The sequence below is a fragment of the Sturnira hondurensis genome, unplaced genomic scaffold, assembly GCF_014824575.4.
Source record: "Sturnira hondurensis isolate 20B ecotype Veracruz unplaced genomic scaffold, ASM1482457v3 Scaffold0006505, whole genome shotgun sequence".
Lineage (NCBI taxonomy): Eukaryota > Metazoa > Chordata > Mammalia > Chiroptera > Phyllostomidae > Sturnira > Sturnira hondurensis.
Genome location: NW_028079136.1, coordinates 3,021,928 through 3,037,197, shown reverse-complemented (window position 1 = coordinate 3,037,197; position 15,270 = coordinate 3,021,928). Strand labels below are relative to the sequence as shown.

Below are 15,270 nucleotides of genomic sequence, written 5' to 3'. Positions count from 1 at the left end.
CAAGGAAGGGCCGAAAGGACATCATAAGCAGCCTCTAGGGAATTCAGCTCAGAAAAGCATTTGTTATCATATTAGGAGGTGATGGTGCCCGGTTTGGTGTAAAGTGAGAAAAAAAGGAGGAGTAAAGCAGGGAGGCATCAGGGAAACAGAGTATTTTTTTTCAGTCCTCTGGAGTTGAATTCTCCCAGTGTAGCTTCAGTAACTGGCAGGAACCAATTTAATTCCAAAGGAACACACAGAACTAAATGTGAATGAATAAAATCTATTTTGGGTTATCTATTTTTCATAACTATTCAGGATAATTAGAATAGTATGTTTATTTCAGTCAAGATTCACAATACTACTCTTTTAAACTGAAGCTGGGTGTGTTTTCTCAAGTTCTTTGGTACTTTTTCCTAGAGCTAAATTCCAGAAAAAAGTCCTTTAGAATATAATGAGGCATTTTTAGAAATATTGATGTCGGAATATAAGTAAAACTCAATCCAGTAAACCAAGACCTGTCTCATTTCACATCAGTGGGTTTGTAAATTCTCTTAATAAAATTCATATATATGCAACTCAAAGTAATTTAAATTTGTAATAGAAATCTATAACACAAATAAAAGGAATCCACTGCTACATAACTAAAATTATGTAATTATACATTTATTTATAAAATAACAAAAGATTTAGGAATAGATCTGCTTATTGTACTGTGAAAATGGTCTTGGAACATGTGAGAAACATCATATACTTTGAAGACACCATTCAGAACTGTTAAGACAAAAGACAAACTATAATTTTAAACTCAATCTTGATTTAAGGGAAAGGCTATAAGTTATTGGCTGCAATGCATTCAGCATGAACTCAGATCCTATATAACATAAATGAAGAGTACAAAAGACGCTGGAGTCCAGTAAGCCCATACCTAAATTTTAGCTGTAAATCTGCAAGGACTTTTTGTTTATTCTTATATACTGCTTTTCTTCTGAGACAAGTTGATTTTATCTCCAAGACTTAAGGCCATGCCCTGTAAACAAAAATGAAAATGTTTATAATTATTGACACTATGTAAAACCAGCAGGTTATTCTATCTGAACCAAGCCCCCATTCAATAATACAACCTTTGACAATGAAACCAAGGAGGTACCAATCAGACTCACCAAAACCACCTTACTTGGTTATTAAGTACTTTTAGTGTTAGATTTACAAACAGTCACTATATAGATTTGTAGTTTGGATTAAAAAAAAAAACAACTCTAAAGAACCCATTTCATAAATACCCCATGGGAATCAATCTGGTTTTAAGCAAATATCCAAAATAAGGCCCAAAAGGTGAGTCATTTTAATAAATCCTAAGTTGTATTTCTACTCAGAGAATACATTACATGTATGTGCACCTACTAGCACAAAACACTAGAAGGACAGAGGATACTACACACAGAAACAAGAAAGACTTCAATTCCTCCCTCTCTTGTCCAGTTCAGGGACGATCTCAATAAAAGCAACTGTTACCTGACTCTTCGCACGAATTCTGATGTGGCCAGTAACGGGGGCCTCTGGTCCCTGTTGAATAGGCTTCTCAATGCTGACATTTGCAAGTGCATCTTCACCAAATATGGACCGAGCATAGAGGTTGGCTGCCATAAAGCCACAGTAACCAGAAAGTGCCTGGAAGAAATTTGTGATAAATTCAGTACTTTACTATTACTAAAGAACTTACATGTAAGCAAGACTGAAGACCACAGATAAATCATCATTAAAATAGTAGTTATCATACGGCAGTAATTACATGACTGTATAAATTTGTCTAAACTCATGGAACCACACATGTAAACAGTATGGATTTTACCATATCTATATAAATCTGAATGTAAAGAAATAACACTTGTACTTATACATTCTCTGTTTACTTTTGGTTGTCTGACTGCCTCCCGCATTGGACCTAAGTTCCATGAAGAAAGAGATTTACTTTAATTTTGTTCATTACTGTATATCCAACAGCTCACAGAGTACTGTTGGGCTCAGTTATCTGGCAGCATTCTTTTACTGATAAAATTAATATTATAACAGCTTTACTTTTTCTTTCTGGTCTTTTTTTCATACATACACAAACATAACAGATAAGCAAAGTATATCAATAATTTTCTACCTAAACAGATATATTCTGTTCCACAAGAAGAGCCAAAAGAAGACATGGTGAATATTTTTTAGCTGAGTACCAGAAACTATTTTGGAATAAGCCTTTAGCTGAAAGGGAGAAGATTGAAAAGGGAAAGTAATCTGACTCTTCAACTGGGGCACTAGGAACAAGCAGACTGACACAGTACAGAAGAGGTAAACAGACTCATACAGGCTATGGGGTAACTTCTTTTAGCTAGTCCAGAAAGACGCTGCTTTTCTCATGCTGAGTTAGAGCAAAAATACACTAGAGGACATACAAGAAAGCCTGGAATCTACCACACTCCTCTCTACTGGATTTCAGAAGGTCTCAGTCAAATTTTACCTTCTCTGGAGTAAGGCATTTCATGTTGGTTGACTTTAATATGTGTTGTAAATAGTCATTTAAATCGATTATATTTGTGTTAACCGTAACCTGTCAAGACACAGAAAAAAGATTATAATTTCTTTAAAAATTTTTTCAATACCAAATAATTTTATTAAAAGCAATACAAGTACATAAAGATACATAAAATCTTATGCTGTTTTCTTTCTTCTTCACCTATGAAGATTATAATTCTTACAATGAGGAAGTTGTGAATTTCTTATGTTGGGATTGAGAAACACTCACTCATATGTCATATGAGACCATTCTTCCAAGTATTTAGTGAGGAAGGATAGATAACAAAAAAAAAATAAATGACATCTACAAAATCCAACAAACTGCAGGATGGTATCAGAACTTTCAGATATAGGTAACTTCATAGAAAAACAACACAGTACTGCATCTAAAATATTTCAAATAAAAACCAAGGCTCAAAGAAAGTTGTGCAGCAAGCCAGTAACTTTGCAAAGCCTCTTTTGGACACCAAATTCAATGATAATGTATTATTCATACATATAAGAAATGGAATATTGTCTATACTATCAATCAATCAATAAGATTAATTATGCTCTCATAAATTTCCAACAACAACTTATCAAACTAACTCGAGTGACTTTCAACTAAGGCTAATTTGCAAGAAAGATACTGAAAGACTTTGCTTTTCACATCTGACATTTTTTAATGGGATTAATATTCTAGAAGAATCCCTCAACACTAGCTAAAAAGAAACAAAAATAAGGAGTTCAAGAAACTCTCCCAGGACTAACTTTGTTTTCCCATTCAAATTCGGCCCACATCTGACGGAATTCAGCATCTGTGCAATTCGCAGGCTGGATATAGTCCATGATGTCAATGTGAATATCACTAAGGACCACACAATTTCTGTCACTTGCTGCTCCAGAGACATCGTAAACTGCAATATACACACAAAAAACAATTCTCAATCACCGGAGACAATTTATTTTAAAAAGTTTTAATATTTCCAAGTAATTATTATGGTATTATTTATATAATCCTTACTGTACAAACATTACTGTAATCTAAAGGCTTTATAAATAGTACTTAATATTCACATCAATCCTATGTTATAGTATTATTATCTTCCAACTTACAAATGAAGAAGTTAAAATAAAAATTAATTTAAGTTGCTCAAGGTCATAGAACTAATAAGTAGTAGGAGCCAGAATTCAAACTCAATTGCTATATGTAAGGCACACCAGGAGAATATACAAATAGTAGTGTTCCCATAGTAGGTGCTTAAGTAATAAAAAAAAAATCTGTATTTATTTATTTTTAGAGAGGGGAAGGGAAAGAGAAGGAGAGGGAGAGAAATATCAGTATGTGCTTGCCTCTCACATGCCCCCTACTGGGGACCTGGCCCTCAACCCAGGCATGTGTCCTGACTGGGAATTGAACTGGCAACCCTTGGATTCATAGGCTGGCACTCAACCACTGAGCCACACTAGCCAGGGTTAATATTTTTGAATGAATATTGCTGAGCCGGTACTTAATGATACAAGATGCTTCTATGACTATCTTTTCCACGATATAAAGTCATAATCTCATTGGAGCCTTCCTTTCCTCCTTCTACCCTCATCTCTTGATAGTCCCCTGCCTTATCCACTTTCAGAGAAAACTGAGGTTACCAAGAATATGTTCCTTTAATTTTTCAGCCCCACTTCTAAAAATAAATGTATCTTTCTCTGAATCCACTTTCTTGCCTTTTATATCAGAGAAGTGCTGCCCATTCTCTCCAAGGTTAATACTTCCTCCCACCTGTGGTCCCTGCTTTGGTTCATCAACGATTACCTCTTTTACTGTCTCTACTGACTTACTTCCCTTATAATCATTCCATGAACATACTCAAGACTCTCTCATCTTAAAAAAAATAACTCCCCCTCATCCTTGATTTCTGTTCTAATACCCTCTCTCACTCTTACCAAAACCAAGGTCCTACACTCAGAATAGTCTGTATTCACTATCTTTATTCCCCAACCTATTTAGTCTTCCACTTATCACCACTGCCCAAGACATAGACAAGAAAAATTTTAATATCACTAATCACCAAATTCAAAGGATCCTCTCTTTTAGATTTCATGTTATTTGATCTTTTACCAATGCAGACATTTCTTGAAATTTTTTCCTTACTTCTCTTAATGGTAAGAGATTCCTTTGTAGGCTTCTCCTCCTCTGACCAGGCTGTTACTATCACTGTTCTCTTGGATTTGGTTTTCAAATCCCTTCTCTTTTCAATTTAAGCTCCCTTGGTTATTTCCTCTACTTCTATGGCTTTTAAACAAATATTTACCTGTGGTTCAAGTTCCAGACTTATACCAAAATTGCCCTGGAATATCTTCAGATACTTTATTACTCACCCTGCTCAAGATTTAACTTTCTCGTTCTCAAATTTGTTCTTCTCTTCTCTATATTCTCTGTTTTAGTGGTTGACATAAACATAAACCCAATTAAGAAATTGGAGTATAAGTTGTCCCTGAGCCTTTTGGTGGTCTTCCTTTATTTGTGTCTCCTCCTTTTCAGTTGTACCTTTGAAAAATGCCTCTTGGATTTTTAAGTAGAATGTTACCCTCCACTGGTACAACAAAAGTCTATTTGAAATCTCAAATAAAAAAGAAATCTGAGTGTTACTCTAGCCATTCCCTCTTTAGTCAGTAACCATGTCCTGGGCATTCTAGTTCCTTAAAATCTACTATACTTAGCCCATCTCTCCATCCCAGCCACTACTGAGTTGGCTCAAGTCCTCTCTGTCATATCCAGCTTGTGCTCCTGCAATAGTCTACTAGTTAATCATTCTGCCTCTTCCCATCAGTCTTCTAGAGTGCTGTCACAGAAACATTTAATTACATAACTCACTTATAATCCCCTACTGGTTCTCCATTTATATGCAGGATAAAGTACAAAACCCTTAGCATGACAAGTAAAATACAGCTCTCACTAACTTTCTTAAACTCATTTTTTTCTACCACCACCCTCTGGCCCATGTAAACTCCAGGTATAAACATGCCTTTGTTCCAGCTGAATCCCTGTCTATCTGTAGAACACTTACTGATCTTTTAAAACCCTACTTGAGAATTAACTCTTCCACAAAGATTAGCCTGACCTTCCCCCTCCATTGCCCCCATGTTCAGAGAACTGAGCTAATGCTTCATAGATTCCTACAGGCTTCTTCCGTAACAGTTACCATTATGAATTGCTCATATCTACTTTACATATCTGTTTTCCTTTACTTGACTGTAAGCTGAGGACAGAGATCATTTGTTTCTCACCACAACAGACCCCACCCTACTACAGAAATTGCTAAAAAATAAAAATAAAAATGAAAAAGTTTATTGACTGAATGCCTCTGTAGAAGCTAGTCCTTTGGTGACTTGACAAGAAATGCCTAGGCAAAGTTTAGATTGAGTTCAAATGTTATCCTCTGATAACATGCCATTGACCTTTACAAAGCCTTCCATACTGTTAGCATTTTCTCCCATGACCCTGGAGCACACAGTAGATAAACTAGCCCTATCACAGTACATTGTAATTATATATTTATTTATCTCCTCCTCTTGCTTGACAGTTTTTTGAGGACAGTGACTCTATGTGGCTTATTTCTGTATATCTAAAATATAGTACAGTGCTTGGCACCTCAGCAGGTGCTCCATAAATGAATGCACGAATAGATTCAGGTTCTATCCTTAAGAAATGTCACAGTGACTCATTGCAAAAATTCTTTAATAAAAGTTTTCAAACACCACATGCTGTAAAATAATGCCTTACCTATGTTGCCAAATATTATTCCATTTTCTGTTGATGCTACTTTGACATTAGCTTTAATGTTTGCAAAATCATGAGGGGCAAGAGTCAAAGGAGATGGCTTTTCCACAAGTTTCAGATCCCCTGAAAAAATTTAGACATAGTTACAAAGACATATATATAAACCTCTCAAATTATAAAACTTTAAAATATATGCAGCTTAACAGTTTCTAACAAAGTAAGAAACAAGAGAGGGTTATGATTCAAATATTATGAGGACAAAATGAAATCATTTAATACATTATTCATATCAATACGCACACTTTCTTTTAAGAGGTAATAGCCTTTTCAGAATAATTCTATATTTAATTTACATGTGTGTACGAGGGTCCTTTGGGCATGCCATTTCATTTCAATGAATGATTACAAACTTCTCAAAAAGCTTAAATCATAAACTATATAATCCATTACAAAGAAGGATAAAACAAAAGAAAGATATAAATTCTTAGAATCATAGTTCTTTATATAGACATCAAAGCTGTGCTGATGGCAGAAGTATATTTTCTCAAAAGCTTCAAGAGTTACTCTTGTTAACTCTTTAACCCACGTTGGAATTTACTAGGGGCACCATACTGTTCCCGTATACAATCTATATTTCCCAACTTCAAAGCCAGATGTAGAAGTGTAGAAAGTCCAATTCCTATTTCTTTAAAAGAAAAAGAAAAGACATGTCACATTGCTAAATATTAAGGATATAAGCTGGTGCTGAAAGAAAAACCCTTGGGTGCATCCTTGACCTGAGACTGTGCCAGGGGCAGCTGTCACTCAAAGGCACAGAGGAAAAAAAAATTAAGGATATACTGCTCTGTCCACATGGAGTATATATTGGTTATAGACTCAGAAAATACTTACTTCTGTACTAAGGAAATTAAAAATTAAACTCAGTGAGATACTTGGTAAATCTGTAACTTAAACAGCTCTTATTTCTATTTGGAAAAATTTGTATTTGCAATCCAGCTAAGTGAATAAACTTATTAGGATGTACTAAAGCATAAGCATAAGAAAGTAGCACAGAGGTTCTGAAAACTGGAGTTGAAAAAGATGAAGTATTAAATGTAACACTAAGCCTTGACTAAAATGTCACAAAGGACTCAAGAGAATTCTCATCCTAAAATGTGTGCACATCCCTTAATAATCCATCATGAAGATTTACTGTAAATACCCTTCCTTTATGGAAAACTTCCTCACCTAGGGTAGCTAACTCTAACGTGCAGTTCTGTAAAGTGTCGCTGGTTTGGTTCACAACAAGCACATCCAGGACGATATCATACTGGTTGACGTGAACATAAGCTTCTGCATATACCGGATCTGAGAAACCTGTCAACTGGGTGACCTGTCAAGCAAATATAAAGAGATAATCAAGTGACTGAAACAATTTAACCAAACATATTCTAGCCAAATGATTAAGTCTGTTAGGTAATTAACAGGTGTGCTTAGTTTAGACAAGTCATTTTGAAACAGGTATAATAAAATTGTTTCGTAAGGCAGTCACAGTAAATCAAAACAGGGACGTTAGAAATAACAGATCCTAGAGTTTATATCTCAGTAGTAGAAAGACATTAAATATACCCAGCAAACACATTAAACAAACATACAACTTAGGAAATAGATGTGGATACAGTTCAGTTAAATCCCCATCATCTAAACTCACTAGAAGTTCTCCAAAACTCAAGAACCCAGTAAAACTCAGATCATGTGACAGTCCCCGCTACCCAAGTACAGGAATGAAATAGATAGATTATATAACAAGAAATGTTTATAATTCCATGAAGATAATTTTTTAAATGTTTCCCCCCCAATTTTTAAAAAAATACCTAAAACACAGCAGTTTTAGGACATAATATTGTCACCAAAAACACAGACAACAAATTAACTAATAGATAAATGGAGCTATATCAAAATTAAAAATTTTTACGCATCAAAGGGCATTATTAACAGAGTGAAAAGCATGGATATCCAGAGATCATGGATAAATCTTGAAGACATCAAGTTGCGTGAACTAAGCCAGTCACAAAAGGATACATATTATACAATTCCGCTAATGTAAGGTACCTGGAGCAGTCAAATTCACAGATAGAAAGCAGAACGGTGGTTGCTAGGGACTGAGGAGAGAGGGAACGGGGAGTTATTATTTGATGAGTATGGAGTTTCAGTTTTGCAAGATGAAAAAAGTTCTGGGGATGGATGCACAATAATATGAATGTATGTTTTTTTTTAATTCCTCACTGGAGGACATGCTTATTGATTTTTAGGGAGAGGAAAAGGAAAGGAGAGAGAAAGAGAAACATCAATGCAAGAGAGAATATCGACCAATGCCCCTTGCATGTACCCCGAACAGGGACCAAACTTGCAACCAAGGCATGTGCCCTGAGCAGGAATCAAACCCATGACCTTTCAGTTTGCAGGACGATGCCCAACCAACTGAACCACACTGGCCAGGGAGATATGAATGTACTTAATACCACTGAACTATGTACACACTTAAAAATAGTTAAGAGAGTAAATGTGATATTATCTAAATTTTACACAAATTTTAAAAATATATTTTTTAAACCTTTAACTCAAACATTGACATCAACTCCCAAATGGAAAGGAGGTAAAGTGTTCTAGTAGTTCCAGTTCTGCAACTAACCTTATCTTGGACAACAAAATTAATTTAAGACTGTTTACTATCTAACAGAAAACAGTATTAAACTAGATCAATGATTTGTGAATTTATATATTTTGAGTGTAGTATAGTTTTCCAAATAAAATCCTGTATGGAACTCAATATGTTAAGAATATAAAAGTAGAATCACCCTATTTAAAGCAGCAGGACACAGGAAAAACTGAGGGCACGGTATCCCGGAGGAGGCCAGAGCCCTGGCCTCTAAAAGCTTTAGTCAACCTCTAAGGATCCCCGGGCGCTGTGTATTACACTATGATTTCAACAAGTTATAAAATAATGTACTATCATATAGTAAAGTACTTTATCAGATTCTGAGTTTCCATTGTGTTTAATAAACCTATCAATTATGTTGATTTGACAAAAGCTGATGCTTTATAACTTGTTTTTCTTTTAAAAAAGGAGACCAGCAACTTCCTGAGTACTGCTTTCTTCATAGCCAATTTAAATAGCTTACCAGTGTGTTTGACACTGTGTTACCTTGTTAAGTTTAGACGCTAGGGGATCTGCTGCCTCTTTCCTCTGTGTGTTACCCATTGCTGCCAGCAAACTCAGCTGAAACTGATCTTCCTTGCAGTTCATTTCATTCTTAGCGGTTAGTTGCATGAAGGAAATGGGGTCATCAGGCTGCACTGTCACATTCCTCTTTTCAGATTCTTTCTGTGTTGAGAAAACAAACGCATGTCTCTGTTTAATACGGAAAGAAAGATAGCTTTTTGTAAGCCTTTAATAGGGACAGCCTTCACATACGAGGACTGAATTTTTTTTTAAAGCCACAAGGCACTTTTATGGCTTTATGATATACATCTTACCTTTTGGGATAATTTTTCTTCTTCAAGTTTAGCAGAAAGCATGTGTGAAAGGGACTGTCTGCATTCCTTATTGAAAATGTCATTCATTAAAGGTGAACATTCAGACAAGACCTTAAGGCACAGGGAAATTCGATCTACATCATCATCTGTAATTGGCTTCTTAGGAAGAGAGGATTTTCCCAAATGAAGGATAGTGGCCATGAGCAACATAGCCTCAGCGACAAAAGACTAGAAAAGAAGAGATATGGGTTATTTATTGTCATGATTCTGCCACTGCAATAATGTCATTTTATTATAACACACAACCCAAGAAATTAAACTAATTTACACATCACTTGAAGATTTCAAATTTTTTAGATTTTCTTTTTTGCATCCTACTTCTTCCCATGCTAGCTGCCATCCTCCAAAACTCCCATGAAGCTTCAACTAAAAGACAACTATGGCTTTCTAACTGTCCTGCGTTACTCTAACCCCTCCACACGGCAATGCTATCTTTTTATAATTTCAACTACACAAAAGTCTAAGATGATACACTTCACATAGTTAACCTTTTGTTTTTTACTTATTTTACTTATATACATGTACACTTGTTTTTTTAGGTAAACATATGAAAGTAAGATTTTTCACCTCCTAAGTACGTCAGCATACATCTCTTAAGACTCAGAACAGCTGCTCTGGCCGGGGTGACTCAGTTGGCTGGAGCAGCGTCCCGTAAACCAAAAGGCCACGGGTCTGATTCCCGGTCCGGGTGCATCCCTAGGTTGCGGATTGGGTCCCCAATTGGGGCACATGCGAGGCAACCAATCAATGTTTCTCTCTCACATCGATGTTTCTCTCCCTCTCTCTAAATTCAATAAGCATGTCCTTAGATGAGGATAAAAAAAATCAGAACAACTTCCTATATTACTGCAATATCATTATCTCACCTGAGAAATGTAACAATCCCAAAATATATTTACTGTACACTCTAAATCTAAAATAATCTCCCAAATTCTCACAAAATGTTTTCATTGTTTTCTAAAATCCAGGATCAGCTTCACATATTCTATTTGACTGTTACTCTCCTTAGTTCCTTTTAATCCAGACCAGCCCCTGGATTTTGTGTTGTTTTCCCTCACAGGGACTTTTTAAAAGAGCCCGGGCTCGTTGTTTTATAGACTGCCTGCCACTTCTAGTTGGATACCAGAGAGATGATGATGTGTATCTCTGTTATATCATCCTATCAGGAAGCATATAATATTAGGTTGTCTCATTCCTGGTGACACTAAGGGTGACCACCTACTGCTGCTATCTTAATCCTTATTGTACATCAATCACCCCACTCTACATATGAGTACCTTCGGTGACTTCCCCAGACCATATTGACACCACAGGACTTAGTCTGCTAAGGTCTACCACAAAGTGAATAGAAAGCAATTTTTGAGTCTTATGTAACATTATCCCAACACATGCTCTACATTACTGCCAAACTGTGTTTGGCTAAGTGTTGATTTGCGCACATACATGAAAAACCTACCCGAGGCCTGGGAAAGTACCGGAAGAATAAGTGTAACAATCCTCTGAACTGTCACCAGAAGCAGAGGAAAGAGGAGAGAATCAGAAAAAAAAGTAGCTGAAGAAGTAATGGCTTCAAATTTTCCCAAATTTGATGAACACTATAAACCCATATATTCAAGAGGCTCAGTGAAGCACAAGCAAAGTAAACATGAAGAAAACCACACCAAGGCATGCGCCTTAATCAAATTACTGGAACCCAGTGATAAGAAGAATCATCTAAAATCGGCCAGAGAACGCAGGACACATTCCACGCAGATGTATGAGAATGACAGCGGCTTGTCCTCAGAACGCCTCGCGATAATGGAGCTACACGTTCATAACTGTCAGTGAGAAGACAATGGAACATCTTCAAGGCACTAAGATAAAAACATTCTCAACAGAAATCTATATCATAACAAAGATATCTTTCAAAAATGAAGGAAAAATACTTTTTCCGACAAACAAAAACCAAGAGAATTCAATGCCAACAGATCTGCATGACAAAAAAAATTAAAGCAAACTCTTTATGCAAAAGGTATATGATACCCGAAAGAAACTCAGATCTACACAAAAAAATGAAGAGCAATGAAAAAGGCATAAGAGAAGGAGAGCTAGTGTGGTGATAAACAGCCAAACTTCCACCCGCCTTGTACAAAATGCAGCAAACTTCATGAACCAGCTAAGTGACCAGAAACCTGGCTCCCTCAAATGTCAGCAAATGTTCTCCCAACCTGAACAACTGAAGCAGCCTTTCCATGAGAGAAAATCGAAGAGGACCCCGAGACAAGGAATCTTGGAGACTTTTAAAAAGCATAATTCAAAGAAAAGGTGATTATACTGTGACAAGACCTGAATAAATAAATAATGGCCCAGAGAGAGTAACAAAATAAATTACTGTCCATAAATCAAAATAAATTGATAAAAAGAGATAACACACCTTGCAATTTGCCTGGCCCTATAAATGTCTTTTATGGCTCCTTTAATCATGAAAGTTAAAAAAACAATCCTTTGTGCCCTGGCTGGTGTGGCTCAGTGGATTCAGCACTGGCTTGCAAACCAAAGGGTCACCTGTTTGATTCCCAGTCAGGGCACATGCCTGGGTTGCAGGCCAGGTCCCCAGTAGGGGGCGTGTGAGAGGCAACCATACATTAATGCTTCCCTCCCTCTCTCCCTCCCTTCCCCTGTCTCTAAAAATAAATAAATAAAATCTTAAAAAAAAAATCCCAATCCACTGAAAATCCCAAATCTAAAATAAAAATGTCTAATTATATGTTGGCTTTAGTAAATGAAGGAATTTAATGGACTGCTAATGTAACTATTAAATATTATAACTATTGTTAGGAACAGTTTAAATTAACATGGGAAAATATTATAATGCTAAATAAAACTGCAGTACTATAAAACACAAAATAATCACACTATAGAAAAAACTGTTTCACAGATAAAAACTACATCAAACTCTTTCTGGAAGAAGGAAAAATTTCTGTTATTATATCTGATACTATAATTCTATCTTTTGATGTTTCTATCTCCACATTACCAAGATTTGTACTTCAGTGCTGTGACCAGGAGTAATTTTTTTCTTATTAGTTATTGCCTCACTTCCTATTTATTTTAGCAATGTGAAAAAAGAAAAAAAGCAAAGATAAACCATTCACAATTCTACCACACATGGTAAATACAAGTACTTTTTCTCATTTAAAAAAAATCTTTAAAAGAAAACTGACTATTTTTAACAGGTGAACGGACAAAAATAGAAGAATATTATGTGCACAGCCCTAAGAAGGAAGTTCTGATAAATGCTACCACACTGATGGAGTTTGAAGATACTGTGCTAAGCAAAGCAAGCCAGTTGTAAAAGGGCAAGTATCATATGACCCACGTATATGAGGTACATGGACCAGGCAAGTTTACAGAGGCGGAGAGTAAAACAGTGGCTGCCTGGGACCGGCAGGGGAAGGTATAGGGAACCACTGTTTACTCGGTACAGTTGCAGTTCGGGACCATGAAAAGTTCTAGATACTGGATACTGGTAATGGCTCCCCAACAGTGTACTTAATGCCACTGAACTGTCCATTTAAAAATAGTTAAAATGGTGAATTTCATGTTATGTACACTTTACCATAAAAAACTATTTTAAAAGATGTTTTAAAAGGCATCCAGGGAGGTACCTGAACTTCTGCCGTTTCAACTCTCAACTTCTTACTGTTGGCTAAGTATGCCCCTCCCTGTCTGAGTCTGACCTCCAGATAAATAAGAAGTGGAAAAAAAAGGGTGTATACACACACACACACAAAGTATTTAATGCATAAATAATTACAAAGCATCATAGGTTGATATGACATGCAGAAATAAACTATAGAACAACAAAACAAAGGATGGTAGTAGGGGTTGAGGAGAATGGAAGTACATTTTTTTTTTTAATTTTTAAAAAGATTTTATTTACTTAACTTTACAGGGGAAGGGAAGGAGAGAGGGGGAGAAATATCAATGTCTGGTTGGCTCTTGTGTCCCCCCTGCTGGGAACTGGCCTGCAACCCAGGCATGTGTCCTGACTGGGAATTGAACCATGATCCTTTGGTTTGCAGGTCCGCGCTCAATCCACTGAGCTACACCAGCCAGTGTGGAAGTACATTACTTTACATGACCATCTAGTCAGAAGCTATGATGAAGGTTATGAACTGTAGAAAAGGAAATATATTTAAGAGACATTTCTGGAATAAAATAGGCAATGATTGACTGGATGAAGATGCTGGAGAGAGGCTTATCGTTCACTAAGCCTTGACTAATCCTAGCAAACAGAAATGCCTTCATAAACCCTATATCTCTTCCACTGGACTAACCATAAGGCAGTATTGTTGTATTACTTTGTCAATTTTACACTAACATTATAGTATTATGTCCCCCTTTAAACCATAAGCTCTTTCACAACAGAAACTTTAGCATTCACTTCTGGGTCCCTCACAGTGCACACAGCAGACACTCAATATTCACTTGTTGGGTAAATGTAGAATAAATAGACTTACATTTTGCTTTTTCTTCTCCTGAACCAAAGCTACATAGCGCAAGGCAATCTTGGTCAGAGTTGTGGCAAGGGAGGCGGCGACAAAGAAATCTCCATCCAGAAGGAATCCTCTCAGGGGAGGTCTACAAAGCAATCAAGGAAGATGAAACCCATCAACTTCTTAAGCAGCACACAGCTTCTGCATAAATGATTCAAATAAGGCTACTTAACACTCTCACTGCCATCCTTCAGTGAGGAAGATCTAAACTAGCTCTCTTCGGCTCTCAGAATGAAAAAGGAAAAATAAAATAATACATGGATTTAAAACCAACCTTCAAATGATACAAGAAACAAGTAAATATAGAGAAAGTGGTAAAGGGTCCTGGAGCCAATGATCCTAGCTTATCTACAGTATTTACTTATTGTGTGCCTTTAGGTTAAGTTATGAACCTCAAGCCTCAAATTCCTCTTCTATAAAATAGGACAATAATATACTCAATCACAATGGGTTGTGTGTGCACTGGTGGTTTAGTGGTAGAATTCTCGCATGCCACAACGGGCTGCTGTGAAGATTATATCAGGCGAACTACACACACAATGGCCAGCATGTAATAAGTAATCATTAAAATTTTAGGCATTATTTTTATCATCTTCACTGTAAAACTGGAGAATAAAATGAGGAAATCATCAAAATTTTATTCCATCAGTTAAAAGCTGAAAATCTTCCAAAATGTTTCTTAAAAGGCAACGGAACTCCAATATCACCAAAGTTATTTCAGCTTAGCATTTTCTGTCTGAGTAAAATGATTCTAGCTTAAACAGAAACTGGTTATTACAATAAAAATACTTATAAGGAGTGGAAGATTAAAACCATCAACATAATTCCTGAGAGAAAGAACTTAAATATCCTTCT

The 15,270-nt window shown here is 36.2% G+C and overlaps 1 protein-coding gene across 2 annotated transcripts in view; it reads right to left on the bottom strand.

Moving 5' to 3' along the window:
* Positions 1–624: 624 nt before the first annotated feature.
* COPB1 (coat protein complex I subunit beta 1) overlaps positions 625–15,270 on the bottom strand; it is a 34,930-nt gene continuing 20,284 nt past the window's right edge. For both annotated transcript variants that reach the window (XM_037050018.1, XM_037050017.1), the window contains exons 14-22: positions 14,380–14,500; positions 9,818–10,045; positions 9,486–9,665; positions 7,529–7,673; positions 6,305–6,424; positions 3,292–3,437; positions 2,486–2,575; positions 1,495–1,650; positions 625–1,009 (exon numbers count right to left, since the gene is read on the bottom strand). In XM_037050018.1, coding sequence (XP_036905913.1) covers positions 950–1,009; positions 1,495–1,650; positions 2,486–2,575; positions 3,292–3,437; positions 6,305–6,424; positions 7,529–7,673; positions 9,486–9,665; positions 9,818–10,045; positions 14,380–14,500 — 1,246 coding nt within the window. In that variant the 3' untranslated portion in view covers positions 625–949. The remainder of the gene's footprint in view (positions 1,010–1,494; positions 1,651–2,485; positions 2,576–3,291; positions 3,438–6,304; positions 6,425–7,528; positions 7,674–9,485; positions 9,666–9,817; positions 10,046–14,379; positions 14,501–15,270) is intronic.